The following is a 14,786-nucleotide window of genomic DNA, read 5'->3' as shown; positions in this document are numbered from 1 at the left end:
GGCTTCCTGACCCCACTCCAACTCCCAAACCTTCCAGGTTTGTCAAGACAGCTCGTACCTGGTAATCCTGATCATCAATCCCAAACCTCTCACGGAGATTTCGGAACACCATCGGGCAGTACTCCTTAAACTTAAAGCGGCTGGGAAGGTTCTCCCTAGGGAAAGTAGAGTGACATGGCTTTGTGAACTGCCCTCACTCAGATTCATTCTGACATCAGAACTCCTCAAAGTGTGGCCCACAGACTGCCCCAGTCTGAATGATCTGCCATGCTTAAAATGCAGGTTTCTAGGTGCCAGGAACTCTGCAAGTAAGTCTAGAAATCTGCATTTTTAACAAACACTGCAGGTAATTCATAGCATCTATAAGGTTAAAATATTTACATCTAAGCTAGGCCCAGTGGTGCACACTTATAACTCCAGTTACTTGGGAGGCTGAAGCAGGAGGATGGATAGTTTGAGCCAAACATAAGAAACTCAGTGAAACCGTGTGTCAAAACAACAAAAAAATTTTACTTTGTAAATATTAACCTAGTCATATCTTAGGACTTGTGTACTCTTCTGTAGGTTGTCCTTTAATAAAACTTAAAGAAAAAAAAAAAAAACTTAACCCTGTGAAGTGAGACTATGTAAATGTCACCTCACAAGCACTGTACTTGCTACAGGGGGCGCAACATGTGAACTTCAGATATGAGGCAAGATCAGTCTGATTTCAATAGGGAAAGACCTTTCTCATCAAAGTCTCTCTCCTCTGGGGATGTTCCTACTGAAACATCCTGAATGGGTATTCAAGACATCCTGCCCTGGGCTTCCACTGAATGCATGAAGCAAGTGAGGCATGAAAGATCCCCAGTCAGGTGACTGGGATCCCATATTTCAAAGTCATGTTTGCTGACTGCTGGCACCAATCTACACCCTCCCCACTCCCTAGACTCATCAGAGACTGGAACCAAAATGGCAGGTGGTGCACTGCCACCTCTGAAGCCCTTCCCTCTGGATCAGAATCACCTCCTTTTCTGCCTGAGTGGAGATTTGCCTCTCCTTCCTTAGGTAGCCTCTTAGCCGGTGGCAGCTATGGAGACAGATGGCTTCTAGAACAAGATGTTATTACTAACTATGGCAAAGAGAGAGAGGCCACTAAGGGATATTCTGAAATCAAGATTTTCCTCTGGGCTAACAGTCTGAGAACAGTTTGAGAACAGTGATGTGATAGCCCAGCTGGTAAGGTGGTAAAGGCTTTAGGACAATGGAGAATAGAACCAGGATGGACAAAAAAAAATGAACAGAGTATAGTAAATAGCAAAGGGTCCCTGGGGAAACCCATAGTGGGATGAAAAACCAAGGCCTCAATAGGGCTTAGAGCAGGCTCCCAACTGAACCAAGTAAGATGGTTACTGAAGGGTCTCCAACAATGTCTGAGACAACCTTCAACACAGACACTGGTGCTATTCCAAGAAGCTATCAAGGGACAAAAATAGGAAGAGTTACTTGGGTAGTGCCCTTGAGCACTATGCTTAGCCTGCTGTTCACACACCATCAGGGAGAAAAGCACTTGGCTCCCTGCCAGCCGGGAAAATGCCTGGGAGGTTCCTGCCTCAGACTAAGATCAAGATAGGGCCACTGCTGTGGCCACACACTAGGTGCCTCAGCTCCCAAGCAGCTCCTCTCCAGAGCTGGCCCTCCATGAATCACCCGAGACCCAGTCGCACAGCCCAAGGGACTTCTTTATCAGGTGGCCAATAAAGAAATGCAATGATCAGAGCATGCGAGGGAGAGAGAATGCCACTGCAAATGTGTTTTCTCAGACAGCTTGTCAACTCCGAGACAGGCAGCAGTCACACTCTGCCAGGGGTGGGCGTGGCCCCCATGCATTCAGGCCCCTTCACGGAGGTCTGAAGAAAGGAACTGCCCACAAAACTGAGCCCGTTCAGTAGACGACTTACTTATTGAAGAGATGATTATCCACCTTGATCTTGCTGTAGGCTTTGAAGTCATCTGGCATTAGCATGACAGGGACAGGGACATTGCTCAGCTCATTGATCTGTGAAGCAAAAGGAGGAGGTTCTTGAAAGACAATATGCTACCATGTAGAACGCCACCATCCGTCCACGGATTCCTTCCCTGTCTTTATTTCTGCTCTTCCTAAGTTCCCAACCTTATGCCTACCTGTTGAAATTCTCTCCCTCATAAGGTATAGCTCAAAAGGCACCTCGTTCATGAAGCTTTCCACAATACTCCAGACCACAAACACTCTTTCCCTACTTGGAATTCCTGAAGCATTGTTTATATCCTTCCTTTGGCCATCTCACAGACTCCCATATATTGTAGTTAATGCTTATAAATTCATGGGTCTGTTAAGACTTCAGCTAGGCAATACTGTTATTGATCTTTGGGGGCTATGCAGTCCCTGGCAGCACAACTTAAACATGGCAGCTACTCAATATTTGTCAAATGCAATACAGTGCATTGGATCAGTGAATAAATGTCCTCCGACATAGGCGCATATTAATTAAAGTCTTTGAACATCCTCATGCAAATTGTGGGCAACTCAAGGCAGAAGAAAACATGGGTGGGTTTGTTTAAATGTGTAACTTGTATCTCCAAAATAAAGGGTTAAATTAAAAGTGAACAGAAGAGGTAGAGGTCTCACCCCTGGTACACTCTGGCCCTCTGATGAAAGCAGAGCCAGTTCCCTATGCTGTGACTTGTTTATGCTGAAGAGGGGAGATGGATTAGGATGCCTTGGCCCCACTGCATACAAACCTCAGTGTCTTTCATTCCCCTTCAGAGAGTTGGCTTCCCATTGGTACAGAGCTGAGTGGGCAGATCCTGCCCTTCCGCATCCCATTTAGTCTATTAGTGGTCTAATTAGCCACAGATGTGCTCTTCCATCACAAAAGAGTATTTGACATTTGACCCTCAACCCAGTTGCCACTAATGCATTCAGAATTTATGGAGGAAACCCTAGTCCTGACTTAATGGATTGGGGATTGGGGTGGAGGGCACAGCCTTGTGTCTCCCAGATACTTTTCTTACAAATCTTATTATCTCAATGAGGCCCCATGTGGCAGGGAGGGAATAACCTACAGTCATTAGGACTCCTCCAGGAGCACAAATGGGAAAAATGGCATTTAATTTGCTGAGCTTTTTATGTTCCAAATTTTTTTGTTGTTGTTTAGAAATATCAGAGGATAGAGGAAGTTCAAGTTAATGTAGTAACTGGTCTGGGGAACCATACCTTCTCAGAGTTGGTGAGAAACCCAATTCACTAATGGGGAAGTTGAGGATGGTGAAGGAGTATGTGTACAAAGAAGGGACAGTGGGACAGAAATGTAAGTTGATGGTGGGGTGGAGACAACAAACTACTGACAGATATGAGTGTAATCCCATTACATGAAACCCCAGAACAGGAATCTAGAGAAAAATATCACATAAGAGGCTATCTAGGTAGGTTGGACGTTGTCAAGTGTAAAGGGACATGAGAAGTGTAAGGTGACAGAAATGTTCTATGTGTTGTTTGGGGTGATGGTTACATGGGCATATATACATTTGTCAAAAATCTGCAAACTGCACACTTAAAAAATGTGTGTATTTTATTGTATGTAAAGTTTTCTCCAATAAAAGTGATTTAAAAATTCCAACATCCCAAACTGTGATGACCTTTATTAACCCCTCCGACCAGTCAAATAAAACAACCATGCTAGCTCCCATTTCAGAGGTGCTCGTGAGAGAAACTGACTGTCAAATCTGTGCCTACAGAGGAAACCATTCTACTTCCTTAGTTTTCTGCCAACAGAAATAACTCATGATGGTGGTACCACTTCCTTTTTTCTGGCATAGCAAGCCTGGCTCTGAGAGCTAACGGGGAAATAGAAGAAAGACGTTCCAGGTTCTCTAAGCAATTCACCTTTTCGAGCTCATCCCTTCATACTAAAGAGAATATACGGCTGGCTCACAGCACAGTTTTACACCAAAACATTACAGATCTGCTTCAACTTGATTCTGGTTAGTCCAAGATCCAAAAATTTAGTGCCAAAGTCAGGGACTGATACTAGGGGAGCCAGAAGAGATTGAAGCACGTACTTGAGAGATGTCAACTGCCCCTTAACCAGGGTGAATTATTCTCACAGGACCTAGTCAAGAATGCTCTATTCACTCTATTCATTAATTCTCTGTATAATTCCTTTTTTTTTTTTTTTTTTGGTGCCAATACCAGGGGCATTCTACCACTGAGCAAGAGACCCAACTCTTTTTTATTTATTTATTTATTTTTTATATATTTTTTGGTTGTAGGTGGACATAATACCTTTATTTCATTTTTATGTGGTGCTGAGGATGGAACCCAGGGTCTCACGCGTGTTAGGTAAGCACTCTACTACTGAGTCCAAACCCAGCCCCTTATTTATTATTTTGAGCCAAGGTCTTGCTGAGTTACCCAGACTAGCCTTGAACTTGGGATCCTCCTGCCTCAGCCTTGAGTCACTGGGATTACAGTCATGTGCCACTATACCCAGCTCATTTTAACTCTCAATTATAAGTCCAATAACAGGAATTTTTAAATTCAAATAATACACTGGTGAACAATCCATGTACCTCAACTATACAGACTCACCCCTTTTTTCAAATGGGCTACATGTAGATTATTCACTCTAGGGATTGGTTATACTTTTATTTTGGTACCAGGGATTGAACCCAGAGGTACTTAACCACTGGTCCCCAGTCCTTTTTATTTTTTACTTTGAGGCAGGGTCTCACTAAGTTGCTTAGGGCTTCCCTAAGTTGCAGAGGCTGGCCTCAAACTTGCAATCCTCCTGCTTCCGCCTCCCAAGTTGCTGTATACTTTAAATTTTTTATTTCTGCATTGTGCTAAATTTTATATCCCCAGAGTTTAATTCAATTTCAAATGAACAGGAGTTATTGAAAAAGCTACTATGTGCTTCATTCTGTGGAAGATGTGTGTTTGGGAGGAAGGATGCTGAGGAGAAAGGGTTGTGTATATTAAATAAATATGAGGCTTATGCTCTAATCAAGGAGGTGAGCCAAACCCATGGCACAGTGAAACTCAAAGTCAAAGCAATACACAATTTTAAGAAGAAAACAGGGATACAGACATCAAGACCAGCAGAGGTTCAGAGGAAGATAAGGTTAATATGATGAGAGGGTCAGACTCCCCGTCCTAACACATCAGGCTACAAACAGGTACCTAGGCCTTTCCCACTATTGCCAAGAGCACTTGAAACTGGAAGAATCTACACCATGATGTTACACTCCCCCTTAAAAATCTTCCATGGCTCCTCATCAACCTCAGTGTAAAGTTTTAACTCCTTAACTTGGCCTTCAACACCTTTCCTAATCTGGCTTAGACTCTGACAAACTTCTACTCAATTTATGACATTCAAGCACTGTCTCAGAAACTGGGGAGACAAAAACCAAAAGATGTGGTCTCCATTTGGCTGTGAAGACAGACAACAGTAACTAATACAATGTGATCTGTGCTATAACTGCCTATGTATACGGAGGGATAGAAAAACAGATTAAGAAATGATTGATTCTGGGCTGGGAGTATAGCATTTAACTGGCATGTCAGAGGCCCTGGGTTTGATCTCCAACACTGCAAGGAAAAGACAGAGAAGTAAAATAAAATTAAAAGAAAAGAAAAAGAGAAATCATTGCTTCTGCCCAAGAGTAGGAATGAGGGAACTAACTGCTAGAGGAAGCTATGGAGAAATACATTTGAGAAAAGCCTATGTCACAGTTCTCCCAAAAAAAGATAGGAAAGGAATCCTAGGCCATGGGAACAGTGAAAACCAAGCCTCAGCGTTGTGAAATATACTGCCCATTTTAAGAACAGTGAGTATGTTTTGCAGGGGCACGTGGGTAAATAGAGGGCAGTAGCATAGGTCAAAGGTAATAAGGAAAGCAGGAGGATGACAGAAAGACATGTGAACCATCCAGCACAATACAAATACTAAAAATAATAGCTGCTTCCATTGATCAAGTGCTTATAAGTGGTTGGTGCTTTCCAGTCATTATAAATCACACACACAATACATATGCTGTTCTATGCTATGATTTCTACCACTGGTAGTCACATAAAGTATTATTAATCTGATTTTGCACGATGCTCAGAGAAGATCAATCACACAGACACTATGTGAAGAAACAGGATTTGATCCCAGGTCTGCCTGATGCCAAAGCCTGGGCTCTTTATACGCTGTGCAATCCTGCTTATGGATGGCCACCTTGCCTAAGGTCGTGTTTTTCATTCCTTGGATCTATCCTAATAACCAAGCAAAGGAAATATTATGCCAACTTTATAGGAAATAAAAATGTAGCTAGCAAAAAGAAAAGAAAAATATTACTGCCACAAAGCATACCATCAATAACAGGCAGAGCCTAGATCTGAACTTAGGCTTGCCTGCCACATGATAGATTTAGATTTGACTATGCAGCAACAGGAAGCCCTCTCAAGTTAAGTCTGGGGATTCACAAGTTGGGTGATACTGAAAGGGATGAAAATCAAGTAAGAACTGCAAAAGGTAAAGAAGCAGTAAGACCATTTACAGGGCACACATAATAGTTCAGATGATAGACTGTGGCAGCAAGAATAGAAAGGATAAAAGCCAAGAGAATCAGCCAAGATCTAGCTCAATGACAGTTCCTGTCTAAGAGGTTCCCTGCCTCCCCAGGTTGAATTAATTACTCATTCCTCTGTGCATCTTTACATCCTAAATATCACATTCACTTGGCTAATTATTTATATGTTTGATTTCTCCACTAGGCTGTGAGTCCCTAGAAGGAAGAAATTTTTTTTTTTTTGAACCAGGGCTTGAACCCGGGGGCACTTAACAACTGAACCACGTCCCAAGCCCTTTTTAAAATATATTTTATTTAGAGACAGGGTCTTGCTAAGTTAAGTTGCTCAGGACCTTGCTAAGTTGCTGAGACTGGCTTTGAACTTACAATCCTCCTGACTCAGCCTCCTAAGCCACTGGGATTACAGGGGTGCACCACTGCACCCGAATGACTGGTACATAGTAGTTGTTAAGTGGAAGAATGGATGGACAGAATAGGAGGAAGGAGGTGGGGCTGAAGGACGGCTAGCACTAAAATAAATGGAGAAAAGAGAAAGCAAGGCTAGTGTGCCCCTGCCGGAGGCTCATGGTCTGGAGGATGGGAAAGAAGGTTAAGATCAGCTACTGAAGCTATGACCAGACTGCAGATTCAAATGCCAGGGACAGAAGCAGCAGCAAATTTGGTAGACAAAGGGAGAAACTACAAGTTTTGAAGCATAAAAGGTGCTGCCTAAAGCAACATGTTAGGAAGACCTTTGCTTTACTATTTCTGCACATTCTCAGGCCAATCTTGCTCACCTTTGGCGGCAGCAGGGGTGCATTGTGGAATGCAAACTCATCTGAGCATCAGGTTCTGTACAACATGTTAGGAAGGTAAATCTGTCATATGTTAAGTCACATAAGTAGTTTTTGGATTGTTCACATTCTCAACTCCATACACCCTCAGCGTAAATGAGAAAGCTAAACACACTGAGTAAGAAACAACTCAGAAGCAGAGCATTCACTCTATGCTGATCCTATTGGAGATAAAAACTCAGTCACCAGCTAGGCATGTAATCCCAGCAGGTGGGGAGACTGAGACAGAAGGATTCAAAGTTCAAAGCCAGCCTCAGCAACTCAGTGAGGCCCTGTCTCAAAATAAAAAGGACTGAGGGGGGCTGGGGTTGTGGCTCAGTGGTAGACCACTTGCCCAGCATGTGTGAGGCATTGGGTTCAATTCTCAGCATCATGTATAAATTAAAAAAAAAATTTTTTTAAAAAGGACTGAGGATGTAGCTCAGTGGTAAAGCATCCCTGGGTTCAATCCTTGGTACAAAAAAAAAAAAAAAAAAAAAAAAAAAAAAATACAGTCATGAACTTCTAATCTGGTACATTTCTGACTCTAGAAGTCCTGCCTTCCCTATGCGTGACCCTCATAGGAATTGTTACCTAGGAGGCACAGGTTAGCCACAGGCTTCCTGACATGTCCCAGGCTCTGACAGCAGTTCAGCAATAGGCTGGCCACCAATGGCTTAACTGTTACCTGCCACCACAGAAAACATGATGTGCTGGCTAACAGACTCCTAGGATCAAGGAGGTCCAAGCAAGATCTGAAACTCCAGGGAAGAAAAGGAAAAGAACAGAGAGCTAAGGGAGCCAATAAATTCACCACTGTGCTTATTTCTCCTTTTTACATCTTGGTTTTTCTTCTCCTGTTGGAGTCCCCCGTTCCCTGCAAGGTGGGAATGTCTGCTGAAGGGCAAATTCACCCAAAGGCCTTCCTTACCAGAGCGATAATATTTACTAAAGATCTCTAAAGCACCAGGGCAAGAGAAAAAAGTAGGTAAAGAAGGTTCTGGGCCTGCATTAAACAGAGAAAAAGTGTGGACAGAATGGAAGTGGGATGTAGGAGAAAAACTGAACAGATATAAGAATGAATCTATTCCACACACAATACACAAAAATGAACTCCAAATGGATTACAGATCCAGATTTAAAAGCTAAAACTAGCCAGGCAAGTGGCTATGCCTGTAATCCCAATGACTTGGGAGGCCGAGACAAGAGGATGGCAAGTTCAAGTCAGCTGGGGCAACTCAGCAAGGTCCTATGCAACTTACTGAGATCCTGTCTCAAAATTAAAAGGGGCAGGGCTGGGAATGTAGCTCAATGGTAAATTCCCAGAACTAAAAATGAAAAAGCAAAATAAAACAAAAACACCAAACAAACAAATAAAAAAAAACGCTAAAAAACTCTCAAAGTCCTAAAACCACACACACACACACACACACACACACACACACACACACACAAGCACTATTCATAAGAACCAAGATGTAGAACAACCTAAATTCACGGTTAGATAAAGAAAATGTGGGAAATACATACAATGGAATACTCTTTAGCCCTGAAAAAGGGAATTCTGCAATATGCAATGACAGGATGAACTTTGAATACATTAAGCTAAGTGAAATAAGCCACTTACAGAAAGACAAATACTGTATGATTTCCCTTAATAAGTTATCTAAAATCATCAAATTCATAGAAACAAAGAATAGAATGGGTTGCCAGGGGTTGAGAGGAAGGAGAATTGGGAAGTTAACAGGCATAAACTTTCAATCTAGCAAGATGAATAAGTACTAGAGAGCTGCTGTACAACACTGTACCTATGATAAACAATAATATATTACACTCTTATAAGCTGTTAAAAGGGTAGATTCCATGTTAAGTGTTTTGATCACAGTAATTTTTTTAAAAAGCTAAAATTATAAAACTCTTAGAAGGAAATACAGGAGCATATGTGAGGCACTGGGTTCAATTCTCAGTACCACATATAAATAAATGAATAAAATAAAGATCCATCAACATCTAAATGTGTATATATATGTATGTATGTGTATATATATATATATATATAAAATTAAAAACATAAGCTTCAAAGGATATAATAAAGAAAATTTAAAATCCCAAAGTGAATGGGAGAAAATATTTATAAATCGTAAAGAATTTATATCTAGAATACATAAAGAACTCTTATAATTCAATAAAATGTGACAACCCATTTTAAAAATTTGTACTTTTTTTTTTATGGGCAAAGGATTTACTAGACATTCTCCAAAGAAGCACACAAGATGCTTAACATCATTAGTTATCAGGGAAATGCAAATTAAAATCACAATGAAATACTGTTTCACACTCACCAAAATGCCTATACTAAAAAAAGACAATAACTAGTGTTGACAAGGATGTGGAGAACTCAGAACCCTCATATACTACTGTAGAAATACACACTGGGTAGCTGCTCTGGGGAACAATCTCCCGGTTTCTCGAATGGTACCATAACTGCTCCTACCCCTCTGATCATCTTGGTGAGGCTGCACACATGCCTGCTTCCTAAACAGCTCACAAGTATCAGGTCACATTAGCCTCCCTGGTCTCTAAACCCCTTCCAAGATATTTCTTCCCTAATTCCAGACCCTCTGAAGTGTTATTTCATTTGCTAAAACACTGGGTTTCTCTCTTTACTAGTTCACCCCTGACAGGTCCAAAGTCTTCTGAATTTTCGCCTTGTTTTCTATACATTCTTATTATACAAAGTTCAGGGGCTGCATCTTTTGTCCATGAGAGGAGCTCCTGTAAAACACTGGGTTCAAAGACCTTTCTTTTTCCACCCAGAATTAAACCAACCGCCTCATGAGAGGATAACTGGCTTTTGCTTTAAATAAAAACATACCCAGTCAGGTACAGTGGCGCAAGCCTGTAATCCCAGCAACTCATGAGGCTGAGGCAGGAGGATTGCAAATTTAAAGCCAGTCTCAGCAATTTAGCGAAGACTTAAGCAACTTGACAAGACCCTGTCTCAAAATAAAATGGGCTGAAGATATGATTCAGTAGAAGTACCTCTGGGTTAAATCCCCAGCACAAAAAAAAAGCAAAAGAAAAGAAATGACATATCCATTCTTCATATCTGATTTACCACTGGCCAGTATACCTAGATGCCTAAATGGGTGAGAAATCAAAGAAAACTCAGATGGCAAAAAGTTGTGACGGCAGGCTTCTGAAGGAAGGGAACCTCCAAAAAAGGCTACTGATCCACTGAGAAGAGTGAGCGGCCTGATCCCATAGAGAATTGCAAGATTCTACATTCTGGGCTAGGTCTCCACTTCCCAGAAGGGGACACTAAACTACTAAACCTTCTTGTAGGTCAGGATGAAGCAATAAAACATGAGACTAACTCACCTCCCAAGCTTACCAGTCCAGGGCAGTGGTACTCTGTGTATCTATCCCACCCAGGCACTCACTCGAGCTCAGACGTATGGCTCTTGCTTAAAGTCAATGCCTTTCCAGCTAGCTGCCCAAACTTTCTTTACTGCACTTTTATCACCAAGTTACACTCCCAACCCCTTATGTTTCATTTTTTAAATTTGAGATGGGGTCTTGCTTATTTGCTTAGGCTGGCTTCCAACTTGCTATTCTACTGCCTTGGCCTTATGAGTTGCTGGGATCATAGGCATGTGCCCCTACATCGAGCATCCAACTGTCTTAAAGTTGGCTTAAACAAAGAGGAATACTTCATCCACCTGCCATTCAAAGGCTTCCATCTCCTTGCCTGGGCAGACTTGCTGCCTGTCTAGTAGCAAACAAAGCACCACACACTCTCAAGAACTGGCATGCACAAGCACACACCCCAGAACATATATTCAGATTTTCTAGCGAGACTATAGCTCCCACCTATCCTGGGAAGTGAGGAAAAGGAACAGAAGGCAAAGAAAACAAGACCTGCCACTCCTGCACCACCACTGGCCAACACAGCCCTGCGGTGCTAGACAATGAGGCACACGTCTTGCTGTGGTCACAGGCAAGCTACTCCTTCACCCAGGGCCCAGGCTCCTTCCAGCTATTCACTCAGGCTTCCACCAGCTCTCTACAGAGACATAAGGCTTTCTAGTGAGATGTTGGATATAGAATAAAATCAAGGAATGACTTCCAAAAGGGACACAGGGTTCACATTTTCATGACCCAGTTTCCCACAAAATGTTGCCAGATGACCCTGGTGGCAGCAGGAAGCAGGAGGAGCAAATTCTGCTGGATTATTGGCCCAAAGCAGTTCCTAGAGGTCTGAACATTAAACCAGTATACTCACTACCCTGCCAGGACCCTCACTAATCCCAGTAATGACAATGAAAGGTAATCTACCCAAGACCAACTAAGGCCTCACATAGAACATGTGCTTTTCTATATCAGAGGTAGTGATAGAGCACCATGGCTCAGGCTTGGTTGGCTCAACCCCCAACCAAGGCCACCTCTAGCTCCTCTACCAAAGCAAAGCAAAGTCTTGGGTCCCCTGGTCATCATTTGGTCTAATTTCAAGAGTTCAAAAAAGCCAGGGAATCTAAAAATTGAAGTTCACGGAAAACCCAAAGCTTCACTTTCCTCATTCCAAACTTTTAGCTGGCAAAGTTGGTGCTTCCTCTGCTCATTATCAGTGTAGGAATTCACAAAGAAATGGTCAGAAGGCAAGGAGCAAGTGACTAGAAGAGAAGACAGACCTAAACAAACAGCACAAAACAAAGTCACCCAGCTCAAACATTGTGTCCAGATCCAACTTCCTGGCAAAGCTGATGGACAATCTCAAAGCACCCAAGCAAGATCCAGGGCTCCCCTCATCTAAAACAACAGTCACCATTAGCACATCCTTGAGAACCACACAATAGAAAAGTCAAGGTCTTTGAAATGAACACCACAGAAGAATGGGGAAGACACATTATTTCCACTATGAATAGTCCTTATAATCAGGCCTCTCCTGCTCTTAGACTGTTACATTTACTCTTCTCCCTCACCCAGAAGGGCCCTAGTAAAGTGTCTGTAGTTCAAAGGAACCTTTGCTTCTCCAGTCGATACACCGTGTTCAAGAAAAAACAAACCCAGAGAGATTTCCATAGCAGGGGTAAGTAGGCCTGGAGGATGGGAAACTTTGAGCAGCTACCCCAACCAAACGACCACACAGAGAGGATATTCAGGCAGGCCAGTGCCACTTGCCCTGTCAACGGGACAATGATCCGGCAGCCAGCTACAAGGAATACACATGTAACGAATAGAGTGAGATGCGAAGCGAGGCAGAGGGGACGAAAGGGGTTCCGCTGCACCAGGCCTTCCCTCTGAGCTCCAGGGGCAGCCCGAAGCGAGCACACAGACGCAGAAAGCCAGAGTGGCTGGAGGGAAGACCGCGACCGCATACCACGGAGACACCAGGCCTCGCGTGGCGTTCGGGAGTGCACCCCGGGCCGGACGGCATGCAAGGGTGGGCGGGGGTGCGTGCAAGTGGCTTGGCCAGGGACTGCAGGCGTCACCCGCAGGCCCCGCGGGGCGAAGGCCGGGGGCGTGGGGGCATGCGGGGGAGCTGGTTACCGTGTGGTTCACCCCCCACATCAGGACGCTGAGGATCGGCTCGCTGGCCCGGAATAGCTTCACTTTCTGGCACACGAAATGCTTCTTCTTGGTCTTGGTCTTGCTGGCGCTCAGCGGCGCCACCGCCACCGCCGTGGTGCTGGTGCAATTGGACGACATGCCCGGGGCGGCGGCGGCGGCGAAAGGGGGGGCGGCGAAGACAGCGCACAAGCCAGCGGCCCCAGGCCTCCCCCGGACCGATCCCCACCCCCGCTGCCTCACCGCGCCATGGTCGCGCCCGTCCCGTTACCTCCCCACCCCACCCCGGTGGTTCCGTCCGCCCCACGCCCCGCCCTCCCCTGTCCGCCCCGCCCCAGGGAGCCGATCGACCGCTCCTGCACCCCGCCCCCAGGCGGTGCCACCGCCCAGCCGTCACCAACCCTTCTCCTCCCCGCCGGGGTGGTACCACCCCGTCCCGGGGAGGCAGCGGCCGCCCCGCCCGCCCCTCCTCCCCGGGCCTGACAGGAATCCGGCCGGCCTCAGCGTGCCTCAGAACCTCGCGCCGGAGCGGAGAGAGGAGGAGGGATGGGCAGGTCTCGCTGTGTACCGCGGGAGGAACTCTCTGTCCCGGACACCACCACCCCCCCAAGCCCGGATTTGGCTCTTTCCCTCAACCTGAGGTGCCAAGATGGCGGCTACGCCACTGCTTCGGGGAGGGAGGAGGGGCGGGAATGCGAGGAAGGTGGAACGTACCATCCCCATCCCGGGGGAGAGAAGAGGAACACAACCAGGGGAAAAGGAAGTCCAGCTTGGAAAACCAAGGAACGCCCCCTCGCCCCACCCAAGCGTGGATCTTCCCACTCCCCTGGGCCCAGGGAGCACTCCACCCGCGGGGCACGCCCCTTTCCCCCAGGGCCAATGAGACGGGCAGCTGGGAACCCTGGGTTTATGAATGGGCCCCGCGCCCACCCACCTGCTGCCGGTTCTCCTGCGCTCCAAGGGTCAAGTTTTAAGAACCTGTGGGCACCTTCAAACACGTATCCTAATAATCGTCTTATTCGCTGGCTTAGTTCGTGAAATCTGAGTAAAGGCCCACGCTTTGTTACATAATTCCTCTCGGACGAAGGATCTCCATATATTCGACACAAATCATGGGTCAACATTCTATAACGCGCGTAAGAAAACTCGATATTCCACGTGGCCGCTCTTTACAGTTACAAAAATAAGTGTAACCTTTATTACCAAGTAATAAAATAAAAACTATAATTAACTGTAGCATAGGGCAGTAGAATGAGGTGATTAAATGAATAACAATAGTATGTTACATTCTCTTTGGGCAAAAACTGTTCTTTAAGCATTAGTGTCTGGCAGCATAAGTGTTCGAAAATAAAAATCCAAATACATTTTAACCAGAATTAGGAATTAGAATAACAAGGAAATAGCTCAACTAATATGTGGGTCAAAAGTGCTTAAGAGATCCCCGTCAAATCAGGTCTTCTGGTGAAGGAATAAAAGGACAAGCAGTCAAGACAGGGAAGTGGCCCTTTGAGTTTGTTTTTGTTTTGGGAAAAAAATTTTTTTAATAGCTACAAAATAGTAGGAAACAACTCCTGAAAATCTAGCATTGTACATGATAAAAAAAGAAGCCATGAAATAAACAACTTCCATTTTATTTTCTTTTAGGAGCCAGGGAACATATTAGCAATGTGGTCCTGACTCCTAAAATCACTTGCCTACATTGCTGCACTGCTCACATATGGGAGACTCTGTGCAGTGAGAATGGAAAGGTAGCCTAGATTCTATGAATCCAGACTTCTCCTAAATGTGCCCAGTTCAGAGAAAAATGAGCTG

At 44.5% G+C, this 14,786-nt stretch overlaps 1 protein-coding gene across 2 annotated transcripts in view; it reads right to left on the bottom strand.

The window, feature by feature from the left end:
* Window positions 1-13,219, bottom strand: part of Pip4k2b (phosphatidylinositol-5-phosphate 4-kinase type 2 beta) — a 29,358-nt gene extending 16,139 nt beyond the window's left edge. For both annotated transcript variants that reach the window (XM_047545966.1, XM_047545967.1), the window contains exons 1-3: window positions 12,957-13,219; window positions 1,941-2,038; window positions 59-155 (exon numbers count right to left, since the gene is read on the bottom strand). In XM_047545966.1, coding sequence (XP_047401922.1) covers window positions 59-155; window positions 1,941-2,038; window positions 12,957-13,115 — 354 coding nt within the window. In that variant the 5' untranslated portion in view covers window positions 13,116-13,219. The remainder of the gene's footprint in view (window positions 1-58; window positions 156-1,940; window positions 2,039-12,956) is intronic.
* Between the last annotated feature and the right edge of the window lie 1,567 nt (window positions 13,220-14,786).

This window comes from Sciurus carolinensis, chromosome 3, assembly GCF_902686445.1.
Source record: "Sciurus carolinensis chromosome 3, mSciCar1.2, whole genome shotgun sequence".
Lineage (NCBI taxonomy): Eukaryota > Metazoa > Chordata > Mammalia > Rodentia > Sciuridae > Sciurus > Sciurus carolinensis.
The sequence above is the reverse complement of the archived record's forward strand: the minus strand, read 5'-3'. Positions and strand labels throughout refer to the sequence as shown.